The sequence below is a fragment of the Tupaia chinensis genome, unplaced genomic scaffold (assembly GCF_000334495.1).
Source record: "Tupaia chinensis unplaced genomic scaffold, TupChi_1.0 Scaffold000550_1, whole genome shotgun sequence".
In the NCBI taxonomy this organism is placed as follows: Eukaryota; Metazoa; Chordata; class Mammalia; order Scandentia; family Tupaiidae; genus Tupaia; species Tupaia belangeri.
This window is the reverse complement of record NW_006160062.1, coordinates 343,036-358,106: the sequence shown is the minus strand read 5'-3', so window position 1 is coordinate 358,106 and position 15,071 is coordinate 343,036. Positions and strand designations below refer to the sequence as shown.

General features: G+C 38.0%; 1 protein-coding gene across 2 annotated transcripts in view; it reads left to right on the top strand.

Annotated features, from left to right (window-relative positions):
* The window catches only part of LAMA3 (laminin subunit alpha 3), a gene marked incomplete at its 5' end in the record, with an annotated part of 299,569 nt that overhangs the window by 151,304 nt on the left and 133,194 nt on the right, over positions 1 to 15,071 (top strand). Inside the window, 4 exon segments of one of the 2 annotated variants that reach the window (XM_014591287.2) lie at positions 3,030 to 3,162; positions 6,027 to 6,169; positions 9,896 to 9,993; positions 10,501 to 10,654. In XM_014591287.2, the coding sequence (XP_014446773.1) occupies positions 3,030 to 3,162; positions 6,027 to 6,169; positions 9,896 to 9,993; positions 10,501 to 10,654 (528 nt within the window). 2 annotated transcript variants of the gene reach the window in all.

Sequence of the window (15,071 nt, the reverse complement as noted above, 5' to 3'; positions counted from 1 at the left end):
CCTCTTCTCTCTAAATACTACAAGTCAGTTTCTTTGGTGCCCTGACCTTACCTCATTATTATGAAAAAAGCAACAGATTCTATCAAATCATGATAGAATGACTGAGAACCCTACCAAGGTACAGTCGTACCTCTGTGTCAGTGGGTTCCGATCAATGGATTCAACCAATTGTGCATCAAAAATATTCAGAAAAATATCCCAATAAAAATAAATATTAATTTTTAAAAAGTGTCAAAACTATTTTTTACATAGCATTTATATTGTATTAGGTGTCGTAAGTAATCTAGAGATGATTTAAAGTATATTGGAGGATATGAGTAGATTATATGCAAATACTATACCATTTTACATAAGAGGCTTGAGCATCTGTGAATTTTGGTATTCTCAGGGGTCCTGGAAATGATCCCCTGCAGATAGCGAGGGATGACTGTGTATGCCTTCTCACTGGTGTTTACAATTTAAAAGAACAGTTGATTGCACAATTTCTAGGAATCAATTCAAATGTCCAAAAATAGATGAATGGACTGAAAAAATGTGGCATATGTATTCTATGGAATACTATTCAGTCATAAAAAAACGACAAGACCTTGACATTTGATACAAAGTGGACGAAAATGGAAGACTTTAATGCTAAGTGAAGCAAGCCAAAGTATGAAAGACAGACTTCGTACATTCCCACTCAATATATACCAAATGTTTGTGTTATATAGCAGAAACTGAAAGTTTGGAAGGTATAGTAGTAGAGAAAGCAACTGTAGAGACTAGAGATGTTAAAGATATGGGTAATACAAGGGTGGATAATAGACAGAGGGAGGGAGGGAAATGGAAAAAAATACGTTTATTTGACACAAAAATGAAAATTAGGTTTGCTGATGATAATGTATATGGTAATGCCTTTGTCTTGACTGATGTGCACCATGTTTGTGCTGTAAAAAGCAATGTTATACACTGTAGAGATATATAGCAATTAAATGTAGATTTAAAAAATATTTTTAAAAAATTTTTAAAAAGAAATCTGCATGCAATGTGATACAAAAATTCCCTTTGCAATAAAGAATGTAAATTTCTTGATAAACTGCTTTGTTCATTCACATATATAATCTTAGATGATCATTTATTTAAGAACATAAAATTATTGACAGCTACCCCCAAAAAAAGAAGAATTGCTAAATGCCACAAAGGAATGTCTAGTGATGGATTTTCTAAGGGAGTTTTTTTGATCAGAGGATCTTGCTGGTGTTCCCCAGATCACCACTTATGTTACTCTTCTACATTATGTTTGTGCATATTTACATTTATATTCTTGCATATTATATGCAAGAGAATATATTTATGCTTTTGCATATTTACAGCTTTGAACTAATAACTAAAGATAAATTCAGTCTGATTGTGAGGGCCAGTGGGAATGCCTTAGTGTGACACCTGCAGCTTCTACTCCAGAGCAAGGGATTCTATCTGAAATAGGCCTGTATTTTCACCCATATCTCTCAAAAGATGCCCCTTTATTTTAACCAAAAAAGCTGGGGAAGAGACCAAAAGAACCACTGATTTGGGATTTTTGAGCTTCATGAACTTTCTTTGAGCCATAGACAGATCTAAAAATAGAATCTATAGTCCAGAATTAAAAAAAAATACTATTTACTTGAAGATCACAGGCTCTGCCATGCTTCTAGAATATTGCATGAACCTCAGGGCCTGGGGACTAATAGAATCTCTTATGTAGGTTGAAAATTCCCTTTGGATAATACATTGACATAAAACTTTATAGGGATATTTTATTTACTTCCAGAATTTATTATTAATGTATTTAGAGACTGTTAACCTTTCCTTAGTCACTTTTGATTTATATGACCATTTAGATTTTTTTTTTTTTTAACTATGTAAAGCAGATCTTGGAGTGGTTTCGCTACAGGGGTGTAGGTATGAAATAATACAGTTTCCTTTCCATCTGCCTTTTTATTTTTCCCTGCCAATGGTGGTTATCCTGTCACTGTGATTTTCTTAAACTAGTCCATCTAAAACTTTACTCCGCCTGATTACAAAAAGGGCAAAACAGGATTTCAGTTGCTGAGGGAGTAAATTTTCACTGTAACTCTGATTGTAAATGACTTTAATTCATTGTTAGGCTTGCCAGTTTCTATCTTCCATGTTATTAGTACTTTTTGAGTGAATGTGGATATACATATTAAGTGTGTGTGTATGAGTGTGTGTGTGTGTATGTGTATGTGTGTGTGCATGTATGTGTGAAGGGATTTCAAAGTTTGTAGAAAGTGGGGTTAAATTACAAGTTTATTTTGGTAGGAAAAAAATAGGGGCCAGCAGGTGGCATGGTGGTTAAGGTGATAGATCCCAAGTGGCCAACTGCACTTTGAGTTCCTGACCCGGTGGCTTGGAAATTATGCTGGGTGCATGTACATGCTTGCCCCAAATCCCAAGAAGAGAATGAAGCAGAAGAGATTGTAGTGTGGCCACCCGCCCTCGGAGGGGTTATTTCTTACTTCCCCTCTTTCTCTTTCTGTTTCTGCCTCTCCAGGGAGTGCATGAACTCTATGATAAAAATTTTCATTAAAAAAATAATAAAAAGAAATCTATGCATAGTTTTAAAATATTAGGTATCTTCTGTGAACTTTTTATTTTGGAGAGGTTTTTACAGTAGGGCACGTGTGCTCACCAGAAAGACAGAGAAAGAGACAGAGAGATAGAAAGCGAGAAATCACCCTCCAGGGGAGATGGCCACGCCACAATCCCTTCTCCTCTATTCTCCTCTCAGGATCTTGGGCACGCATGCACGTGCACCTGGCGTGAGTTTAAGCCACTGGGTCTGGGACTCAAACTGTGGTCAACTACATGGGAGTCCAGAGACATAGCCATTATGCTAACTGCTGGTCCCATCTTCTGTGAACTTTTTGAAGACCCTTTATGATCTACAAGTCCAATAGTGAAACATGAATAGAATGAAGTCACCATTTGGCTAGCATTTCTTTTAACCAGTTATCTCTTCTATGCGTTATGCTTTGGGTATTTTTCAGAATGAAGTAAGGATAATACTGAATGTGGAAAAGTCAGATCTCTCCTTGTTTCGTGTTATCCTGAGATATGTTAACCCTGGAGCTGAAGCAGTCTCTGGCCAAATAACTATTTATCCATCTTGGGATAAGACAGGTAGGTAAAATTTAAAGTCTTTATTTTCAATTAAGAAATGATCAAGTAGTGAAATGTTTCCACCAAGTTGATCATCTTTAGAAAATGTATCATGGTCAATGGTCTGATTAGACAGTTCTCTGGATGCTCCATCCTTCTTACCATTTCATCCTCTAAATGTTCTGTTTAAGTTTCTCTGTTAAACTTATCATTCACTGTCATTTAAAAAAATCAATATAGCAACCTACGTACCTTGGCTGAACCCATGGATTTTGATATTTTCAGTAAGAAAAGTTAATTTATAACTAATTCATGGTTAAATGGGTGTCACTTTTGTAGTGTTATTCAAGAGATCATACCCTATTCCTTAAATTCTTTCATTGTTGCAAGGAGAAGTGGGCAAAGAGGAATTTTTTATAGAGATTTTTGCTATAGAGCATGTGTGCTTGCCAGAGAAACAGAGAGAGACAGAAAACAAGAAATCAAGCCCCAGAGGGATGGCCATGCTGCAATCCCTTCTCCTCCATTATCCTCTTGAGATTTTCGGCACACATGCACACATGAGTTTTAAGCCTCCAGGTCCGAGACTCGAACTGCTGTTGACCATGGGAGAGTCCAGCAATGTAATCATTACACCATCTGCTGGTCCTGAGGAAGGAATTTTTAAAAAGATGATTTATTTGCTGAGAGAGAGGGGGGTAACTCCAACAAGATTTTGACATTGCGATCCACCTCCAGCCTCAGGCAACCTAAACCCTGGCATACACAGGGAGAACCCAGGACATGAGCCAGAACCTCCGCATGTGGGTCTAGTGTTGCAGAACATTGTGTTACCACTGTGCCTCCGTGGCTGACTCAGGATGAACAGTTTCACGATAACTACTATAAAGCACAAAACCAAGAGACATCTGGAGCGATCTGCAAAACTCATTTGGGGTAAGGGTTCCTGAGGCCGCCAGGACCTGAGGAGAGAACTCAGACTCACCAGCCGGAGATAAGGCCTGTGAGAAAGTAGGACTTCTTTCAGTCATGGAAACATACTCCAGGAAGCATTTGGAATCCTACAAGGATACGGAATGGCACCAGTGAAAATCTCATTTAGAGTCCAGATGTAAGCAACCAGGGCAGAGTCAGAGTTGGGGGATAAATGACATCATTTCCAAGTTATGTCAGCCAAGCTTGCATGGCTGGGGGTTGATTAATAACCAGTAGAAAGCAGTTAGTGTAATGGCTCTGTCGTTGGACTCCCATGTAGTCGACCACGGTTTGAGGCCTAGACACGGTGGCTTAAACTCACACCGGGCATGTGTGCATACATGCCCAAGATCCCAAGAGGAGAATGGAGGAGAAGGGATTTCAGCGTGGCCATCCCCCCTGGTGGGCGATTTCTCGCTTTCTGTCTCTCTCTGTCTTTCTGGTAAGTGCACGCGCCCTATAGCAAAAATCTCTCCCCAAAATAAATAAATAAATAAATAACCAATAGAAAGAAAAGGCTTGCTTTATCAGTTACAGAGTACTTTAGCACCCTCACATGATAAAATCTTTGCAAACAGAAGAGCGTGGCAGAGGAAACAGGGCTGAGAGGGCTATTAATTGCCTAAGTGCACAGCTATCTTTGTAGATGGTCTTCAGACTCCGAACTCTTTCTAATAGGTCCTTCTAGCTCCTAAGTGGCAACAGCAATCTGCCATCTGTTAATTCAAGCAGATAGACTATATCCTGTCTTGATTCTTCTTCTTCCTCCTGGATACCTTTTCCCCAAATCAGAGTCAGGAGCCCCAGTTATGTATTCCCATAGTAACTGATGCCTCTTCACAAATATCACTGTCCACAGTGTGCTGTATTCTCCTGTTGGCTAATCTGTAGCTGTCACCTCCCCTGTCCCCACATCAGGGAGCAAAGGCCCACTGACTGAGTCCACGGCCTTGTCCTTGGAATGTAGTTCTAGATCTGGCACACAGTAGGTCTTATAGATGTTTGTAGAACAAGACTGAATGTGAAGACTTGGAGTAAACATTTTCTTTTGAACAAAAGTCTCAGTTGAACTCAGATACAACAATTTTGCTTGTTTCTGAAACTTTCGTATAAGGTCCTCTATTTTTTTTTCTTTTAAATTTGTTTATTTTATATTCATTCACTGTATATCATTGCAGCATACAAAATGAGTTTTCCCATCCAGAATACACTGTATATTGACTCATTCAAAGGTATTACCATACATGTTATCTTCAACAAATAATTTTTTATTTCTTGTTACTTATTTTATTTCTTTTTTTTCTCTCCTTAATTTCCTACCTCTCATCCTCTGCTGTTTCCCACCCTCTTCCAACACTGTCTAAATAGCTACTTTCCATGTTTTTTTTTCACTACAAAAGAATGTTCATTAATGAAAATTAAATTTTTAAAACCAAATATAAAAAGAAAAAGAAAATTTAATACCTAATATAATATTTTGAAGACATGATATGTAAGAAACCTTCCTAAACAGCTGACTTATAAAAAGATTTCAAAAGTTATGAAAAGATGGAATTAATACATGTATTTATTTTGGTTCAAAAATCTTTTTCAAATCCACACTTTTTTTCATAATATAACTTTCCATGAACTTTTTGAAAACCCCATGTATGTATTTAACAAATTTAAAAATTTGTCATGATCACAGAAGAAATAGCCAATGCTAACATCTTATCATTATCTTTCTAGTCTAGTATTATACATATGCATATAATTTTTAAAATTAAGATCAGTAAATTTGATCAATATATGTGACCAATAAACCATCTTCAGTGTTTTCAGATGTGAACTGAATGTTCAAAATTAAATATTTGAAATAATAACATTAACTGCCAGAAAATAGCTTAAGCAATTCTTTGTATTTCTGATAGGTGCTGCTCAAAGCAAAGAGATCATCTTCCTGCCAAGTAAGGAGCCAGCCTTTGTCACTGTTCCCGGAAATGGTTTTGCAGATCCATTTTCAATCATTCCAGGAACATGGATTGCTTGTATCAAAGCAGAAGGGGTCCTTCTGGTAAGACACAGCTTTCAGTGGAGAACTTTGTGGAATTCTTCTCCCCTTAGAGAGAGTCCATCTGAGACTACGAATTATAGTGAGAATGAGATATGAAATCACAAGTGGCCCCTTTTTAAACCAGAAAACCATGGTGACACTCGCCTTCAAATGACATAATGGCATAAGAACTAACTTAAAGTATATTTTAAATTCTTCTGGCCAGTTTCTCTTGGACAAAGAAAAATATTGTAATTCATAAAGACTTGAAGTCACCAGAAAAGATACAAAACCTTCATAGGCGTATGACTGCATTTCAAAAGTGCATTTGGGATTTTTCATGTGAAGCAAAAGAGCATCAAAAAAAGAAAAAAAAAAAAAGTCCAGGGCTGATCCATAGCAAGCCTGATCTATAGAAAATCTGATCCCTTATGGCTGATCACAGATCAAACTCCTAGTCCTAGTGGCTTGAAAAACATTCTGGACACATGTGGATGCATGTCCAAAATCTTGATGAGAAACAGAAATTAAGAAAAAAGGATTCTGGTGCGACCAAGCCCCATTTGGAAGTTCTCTCCATCTCTCTCTCTGTCTCTTTCTGATGAGCACACCCACCCACTAGCAATTTAAAAAAAAAAAAAAAAAAAAAGCCTCACTTGGGATCATGAAGAATGAAGTCAAAAGAATCTAGAGGACAAGAAGACCCTAATGTGAATGACATGCTTGGTGGAAGGAAAAGGAAGGAGCATCAGGAGCCAGTGGTTCTCCAAGCCTTATTCCTCCTTTTCTCTCCCTTAAATGTAGGCAATAGTCTCACCAAACAGATTGCCTTTGACAAAGAACTCTCCAGCAAGGGGAAGGCAGTGCTACAAATGCTAATAGAATAGTCACAGAAGCTGTGGGGGTTTGAAAGGATGAACCCTGCTCTCTGAGATACTCCTGTTTGATATGTGCTTTAAGTTCTTTTGTTTATATATCAAAGTCTTTTCTAATCAAAGTCTTTTGCAACGGCTTGGTTTCATACACCTAGACTAGAAAACAAAGCTTTTTCTTCTAGTGAGTCTTGTATAACTCTATTAGTTGACCACGTTAGCAAATCATAGATAAGTCCCATAACTCCAATCCTGCCTCAGTTGCTTCTTCTGTATAGCAGGGAGAATACCTACTCTTATAGATTCTTCTCAAATATGGGATTTTACAAAAATAATGTGAAGGTTTATGTTGTCCATTCAGTTCTTGCCTTTTTCTTTCTGTTTCTGGCATCTTCTTAGTATAAAGCTTTATTGCTTTAAAAAAAAAAGTTTAAGAATGCTGGGGCTGACAGGTGGCATGGTGTTAAGGTGCTAGTTTCCCACCTGGCTGATGGCTATTGACTGAGGTACCAGACTCTATGGCTTAAAACTCATGTTGAGTGCATGTGCATGTATGCCTGAAATCCTGAGAGGAAAAGGGATTGTGGCATGGCCAAATCACCCCAGGGAGTGATTTCTTGTTTGCTGTCTCTGTCTCTCTGGCAAGTGCATGCAACCTATAGCAAAAATCTCAAACAAAACAAAACAAAACAAAACAAAACCGAAAAAAATCATGATTATTTTAAAAGAAGAATGTTTCACAGATGTCAGAAATGAGGAAGAAGAAAATTCGACTGATGCCAATAATAGAATGGGTACAAAGTTGGGCCAATGGCAAGAAGAAATTTATTGTAAAAGTTACTACCTAGGCAGGAAAGATGCTTAATGCCAGTTAGTCTGTGTAATTATATAGTAATATATATGTATGTATACATATTATGACCCAATCTTCTCTAAACATATTTTATTAAGTACCTGTTTGTGACTTTTCCTGATATAGGATCTAAGGGACCATAAAGCAATGAAGAAATATGGTCTCAACCTCAGGAAACTTACTAATAAAACAATAATTATTAAAAATAAAAACTCACAGGGACCGGCAGTTAGCGTAATGGCTATGTCGCTGAACTCCATGTAGTTGACTGCGGTTCAAGTCCCAGACCTGGTGGCTTAAACTCATGCTGGGCGCATGTGCGTGCGTGCCCAAGATCCCGAGAGGAGAATGGAGAAGGGATTGTGGTGTGGCCATCCCCCCTGGGGAGTGATTTCTCGCTTTCTGTCTTTCTGTCTCTCTCTGTCTTTCTAGTGAGTGCACACGCCTTATAGCAAAAACCTCTCCAAAAAAAGGAAAAAATAAAAATACTCACATAGTAAAACCACCCATCCTCTGAGCCAGTCTCCTACTTTTTCCCTCTCATGTACCTTTCTCTAAGGAGAGAAAAAGCCTTATGATCTGCATATGAGTCTCTGTGCAATAGTGGCAAGCATTCTCTTCTTCCTTCTCTGCAGATATGGCCAGAAAGCTGTCAAATAATCTTCATTTCAGAAGCCCAAAGTTCTTCTCTTTTCCTGAAGAGTGGCTTAGTTGAGTTTATGTTGTGGGCTCATTGGAAAACCCAGTGGAATGTATTCTTCCTTTCATTTCTTGGGACAGGTGGCAAACCACTTCCATTCTGTGAATCCCCAGGATCACAGAACATCTCTTTTTACACCATGCCAGTTGTGGGTTGCTTGGGTGTGGGCTAGAAAGCCATCATACATGACCCACAGTCAGTGCTCTGTAATGATGATGGCAACCAGCGTATCCGAGGCACCGTTTTCAATAGACAGTTCATTACCTGTGTTAATTTTTGAATTTATCAAGAACATAGAAGGGACTGGAGATTTTCTTCAAAGATTTGAAAAATAGGAAATGTTCACATAGACCCAGCCATATTGGTGTGTGCTAAGATACTGTTCTCTATAGGATGGTATCACGCAGAAGGTCCAGGTTCAAATCCTTGGTCCAACCTAAACCTGGGTACAGTGGCATGTATCTGTAATTCCAGTGACTCAGCAGTCTGAGGAAAGAGAATTACAAGCCCAAGGCTGGCCTGTGTGGCCCAGTGAAACCCTGTATGAAAGAGTCTGGCCTGGTGGTGCGCTTATAGTCTTAGCTTGGGAGGCAGAGGTGGGAGGATTGTGACACAGCAAAACCTTTCCTCCTTTTTTCCCTTTCCTTTCCTTTCCTTTCCTTTCCTTTCCTTTCCTTTCCTTTCCTTTCCTTCCTTTACCTTCGCTTCCCTTCCCTTTCTTTTTTTTCCTTCCTTCCTTCCTTCCTTCCTTCCTTCCTTCCTTCCTTCCTTCCTTCCTTCCTTCCTTCCTTCCTTCCTTCTTTCCTTCCTTCATTTTGTTTGTTTGCTAAAGGGCATGTGTGTGTTCATGCCAGAAAGACAGAAAAAGAAAGTGAGAAAGCACCCTCCACTGGGGATGGCCATGCCACAATCACTTCTCCTCCATTATCCTCTTGGTATTTTGGGCATGCATGCATGCACATGTGCTTAGCACGCGTTTCAAATCACTGGGTCTGGTACTTGAACCATGCAGTTAGCCATGTGGGATACAGCTGTGTTAATCATCACACCACTGGCTGGTCCCCAAGACCTTTCCTGTTTAAAAAGAAAAAAAGAATGAAAAATTTCACCTTGAGGAGCTTATCTCCAGTAGGTAAAGAACTTTCGATGACTTTTATTGTGTGTTCTGGTGAGTCAGTTGAACAAGAAAGCAGTTGATAGAGAGTTTGAGTAGTGACTTTACTGGGTTATTATTAACTTAGCTAGTATATTTGTTTATTTTATTACCATAAGTAAGGCTAACGACAAAATGAATACTTGTCTTTTTGGTCTTTACTTGCTAGGATTATCTGGTGCTGCTCCCTAGAGACTACTATGAAGCATCTGCTCTGCAGGTCCCGGTCACAGAACCATGTGCCTACACAGGACCTCCCCAAGAGAAGTAAGTATGGGCAGAAGGTGCAGCCACAACATCACTGGGGGCCTCTAACTTAGGAGCCTTTAATGCAAGGTTCCTGATAGGTCTCAGGGTCACAACTCCAGCAAAAGGCTCTGGATAATGAATTAATTGTGACTTTATTCTGTCTCTTATTTTTGTTTTTCAAGTAAGCATCACAAAGCACTTTGTATACCATGGCAGGCTTACAGGTGGTTACCACCCTTTAGCATGTGGAAATGTTGATGCATGTCCAAGTAATATCTTCAAAGTCATGCATCCAGTGAGGAAAGCACTTAAAATAGAATCTGGGTTTGTCGTCCTTTAATTCTGCCATCCCTTGAGCAGGTGAAAATTTACTGCCCAATTTCTGTGGTAAACACTTAATGAGAATTGGTTGAAGGCATGATGAATGAATGAGTGAATTGAATGAGTAAGAGGCCTTGGGGATGCACTTTAATACTGCTTTATGTTCTCAGTTGTAACTATTGTATTTTGTTGTCCTTGTTGAAGTTGCTTGCTTTACCAGCATTTGCCAGTGACCAGATTTCCCTGTACTCTGGCTTGTGAGGCCAGACACTTCCTGCTTGATGGGGAGGCAAGACCCTTGGCAGTGAGGCAGCCCACACCCGCACACCCAGTCATGGCGGACCTCAGCGGGACAGAGGTGGGGCCAGCCTTTTTTTTCACTGTCAAAGCTATTACCACCTTTCCCCTGTGTTAGCTAAAAACCCTTGGCTATAGTTACTTCTCAAATTCAGAGGAACCTGGCAGAATTTCTCAGAGGAGCTCATCAATGTTTTCTGAATTCTGTGATTTGCCTTGGAGCTGGATGGTACACCACGCTGAGCTATGTTAAGGTTGTTCTTTGAATACTTTCTAGACTGACAGGGGATGTGGGCAATGACAGAATCTTTTCTTTTTGTTTACCTGGACTTACAAGAGGGTATCCTCTTCTACAGGATTTAGGGCAAGATCTCTTATAAGACAGATAGACATAACCTATAAGGCCTCAAAAAACTACACAGCTTACCCTAAAAGGATATAGCTTTCTCCAGCTGCCCAACCCATTAGGCTAAGCAACTTGTAATAGCTGAATTCCTCAAGCTCAGAATCTGGAACTGCTACACCCCACGGCACTAACTTCATGGCCTAGAGGACAGGTTCCTACAGGTCTTGGCATTACTTTCCTTCCAGTTCTTTGAGCCACATAACCACATTTAAGGCTACATTTATTTAAGATTTGAGTTAGAATTCTTGTATATCAACAGTCAGAACACAGTTCATCCCCAAATGAAGACAAAGTAATTTTTTTTTTTTTGCTGTATTTTCATTCCTTACTTTCAACAACATTCTCTGTTTTGTACCTTTGAAGAAATGTTCATTTGGGAGATTAACTTGTGTAATGAAAATATTTGTCATTAATTCTCACAGTATATTTAGATGTGTACATTTTTAAACTACATTTTTAACCTTTTGCAGGTAACAGCTAAAGGATTTTAAGTATATTTCTTAAGTATAGTCATCATTCCATTTTACTTTATTAAAATTTTTATCCTACAAAATAATATATAGTTGTTGTAACAAGTAAAATGATATAGAAATGCATAAAGAAAAACTAAATGACCTTCTCTCTGTTCTAATATTGAAGTTTACTGCAGCCTTCCTCATACAGCCTGTGTATGTGTGCACACATACACATGCACACACACACACACACGCACACAGGTGTATGGGTCTGTTTATATATATATATGTAAGTGCATACATAAAGTGCAACCACACACATATGTACAACTGTGTGTGTGTCCCAGACAACAGGGGGAATGTGGTTGAGAAGAGTCAACCTCTTGGAAGTGGTGCCAATTATTCATCGGGATGTGTGCTCATTTTTGTTTTAGCCTAGAGCCATAATACTGAGCTATGCAGCACAGGCACTTTTAGATTGTGCATAAAATTAAGTCCTAGGTTGTTCAGTTTTATTGAACAAACTTTTTTACTGTTTTATCTGAATGCTCATAGACCTCTACTGTTCAATACAGTAACTACCAGTTCCATGTGGCTATAGAAACTTTAATTAAACTTAAATAGTTGAAAATCCAGTTCCTCAGTCTTATTAGCTACATTTCAAGTGCTCAGTAATCACATATACCTACTGGCCACCCCCTTAGCACAGATTTATAGAATATTTTCATGATTGCAGAAAGTTCTCTTGAACAGCACTATTATAGACCATTGTGCTAAAATAAAGGACTTATGGCATTAAAAGAGGCCTTGGAAATTATCTCATTTCTCTTTCTGCAAAAGAATTATTTTTATACTATGCTTGTTATTTATTTACCCTCTGCTAAAAACTTAAATTAAATTAAGTATCTAATACTAAATACTTAAAAGAGATGAGGTCTCATTCTTTTAGGAGCAGCCTGTTTTATATTAAAAAAAAAACTATACTTATGAGAAAATCCTTTTTTCCATTCTTTTTTCTTTTTTTTTTTTGGAGAGAAAATCCTTTTTTATGTCAAGCCAAAATCTGGCTTGTTGTAATGTCTAACTTTTAGTCATCAGAAGTCACCTGGAGTAATGGAGAACAATATGAAAATTCCTATCTTTAATCCTGGAAAAATCTTCAAATATGATTTTGCCATTTTTTATATTCCTCTTTTTTTAAAGTCATACTGGAAGGGCGTTGTATCTCCTCAGTCTATCCCTAAGCTGCTCTTTTATAGTTTTTCTACCTTTTTTGGTTCTTTTGTGCTGTTTTTTGGGTGAATTTCTCAAGACTCTTTCATAATACACAAATGTTCTGCTTTTTATCTCCAGTGTATTATTTTCTGAGTTTATTGATTCAATTTAATTTATGTCTTTAATAAAAAAAAATCCAACTAACTTTCCGTATTTGTTTTTTTAGCATCTTTTTTTGTTTCAAAACTTTATGTATTTTTAAAATGGAAGTTGCTCCTTCATTTATATTTTTGAGTATCTGAAAGCCCTTGGAGTCAGGTGTATTTCAGAACTCACAATTGTTAACGTTTTAAAAAAGATAACACCCTCAGTGATCTAGAGCAACATTCTACAGTCAAACAGGTTAATATATATCAATGAAAAGCATCAATAGGCATACCAAGGGAGGCACAGAAAGACTACATACATGGATTCATTATCATTTCAGGTCAGACTTTGCAAGTGATTGTTGATTGGTTAGGTTAGGTTGATTTTGTTTGTTTTTTTTTAGTTTCTTGCTATAGGGCACTCGTACTCATTGGAGAGAGAAACAGAGAGAGAGGGACAGTGAAAAATCACTTCCCACGACGGAGGATGACTATGCCACAATCCCTTCTCCGCCATTCTTTTCTTGGGACTTTGGGCACACATGAGTGGAGTGCTTTTTAAGCTATTGGCTTTGGGACTCAAACCAGGGTGTCAGCCATATGGGATCCAGAGCCTTAGCCACCATGCCACCTGGTGACCCGGCTTAGGTTAGGTTTTGCCACAAAAAAAGTTGCCAACAAATATTTTCTTTTCAGAGCTTGGGGATTTCAGATTACAGACCCATATACTTAGAGTCTTTGTCAGACTAGTCTATAAATTCATCACATCTGAAATGAAATCTGATTGATAATTTTGTTACTTGTCTTTCTTAATATTTCTTTATGTGTTTTGGAATTTTGTTTTCAGGCTTATTGACGTATTTTAAACAAGAAATTTTTAATCTTCCTCCTCTTTCTCTACACCTATCTCATCCTAGTAGTTTTGCAGTGTCTTACCTGGTCCACTGGATGTCTAGCCCAGAACTAGATATCATAGATAGTGTGCCCTCTTCTACTATTGTGATACTGATGATAGCACAGATTCAAAAACTGGGCCAGTGGGGGTTTTACCTTAGTTCTTGGTCATGAGGTCACATCTTTGATCTTTGGTTCTCAAGTTCCATAGCTTCTTATGAAGTTGTAATTCAGGTGACAGGTTGGCAGCAATTTGTATTTTTAGCTTCTTTTCATGATTTATGTAACTTCATCCTTTGCTTTAAAATATAAGCCTGGGTTTTACTGCTGTCTCATATAGAGCATTATTTTGTTTCTCTTTGCATGACCGGAACTGCTGACCAGAAATGCTTGCTTTCAGACCTGAAGAACAACAATGTTGTGACTAGCTCTCATGCCATTTCAATTTTTAATTTTACTTATGTTCACTATCTTTTTACTTTCAATTCCCAAGTATATATTTTTGTTTTTATTTTAAAGCTTTTACCAGAGCTGCTATCTCTTGGAGCAGAGGAGATACAGCAAATGTGGATTTTCTGTGCCAACTGAACTGGAAGTCATCCTTTATCTTTTAAAAATGCTAAATTCTAACCTATTTTTTTTTTTATTAAAACTCTCCTGCCCTCTCCCACTAATCAGCCAGTGTTCCATAACTCTTCTCCTTTTCACAACAAAATTCCAAATAATTGTCTATTCTTCTTGTTTGTAATTCTTTTTGTCTCCCTCACACCTCAACCCACTCCAGTCTGGCTTCCACCTCCCACTCCATTAAATGTTTTGCCAAGATTTCCAATGATATCTTTGTCACTAAACCCACTGGATATTTTTCAGTTCTTATCTATGTAACTTCTCAGCAGCATTCAATACTTGTCAAACAGTTTCTACATTTAAAACTCTTTTACATCGTATTCTATAATTTAAGACTATAGCTCCCTATATTGGTTCCCTTTTGATCTCTGTGACTGCTTCTTAAAAATCATTTGCAAGTGTGTTTTCCTCTGTCTAGACGTTAACTGCTAGAATTTGTTGAGGCTCAATCCTTGATTTATTACCCTGTCTTTTATCCCTGAGCAGTCTCATCCATGCCTCTTATCAGATCCCATATCCACCCAGATAACTCCTGACATATGTCCAGTTGTACTTTTTTTATATGCAGAACAATACATTCTTCTTGACATTACCTCTTGGATGTCTCACAGAAATCTCAAATTCCATTTTAGTGTTACCTGCCTATGCAAATAGTACCATCAGCTTTCGAACTGCATAAGTCAGAATTATTAGGATCACCCATGATTTCTTCCATTCTCTTCCCCACCAAAGCCA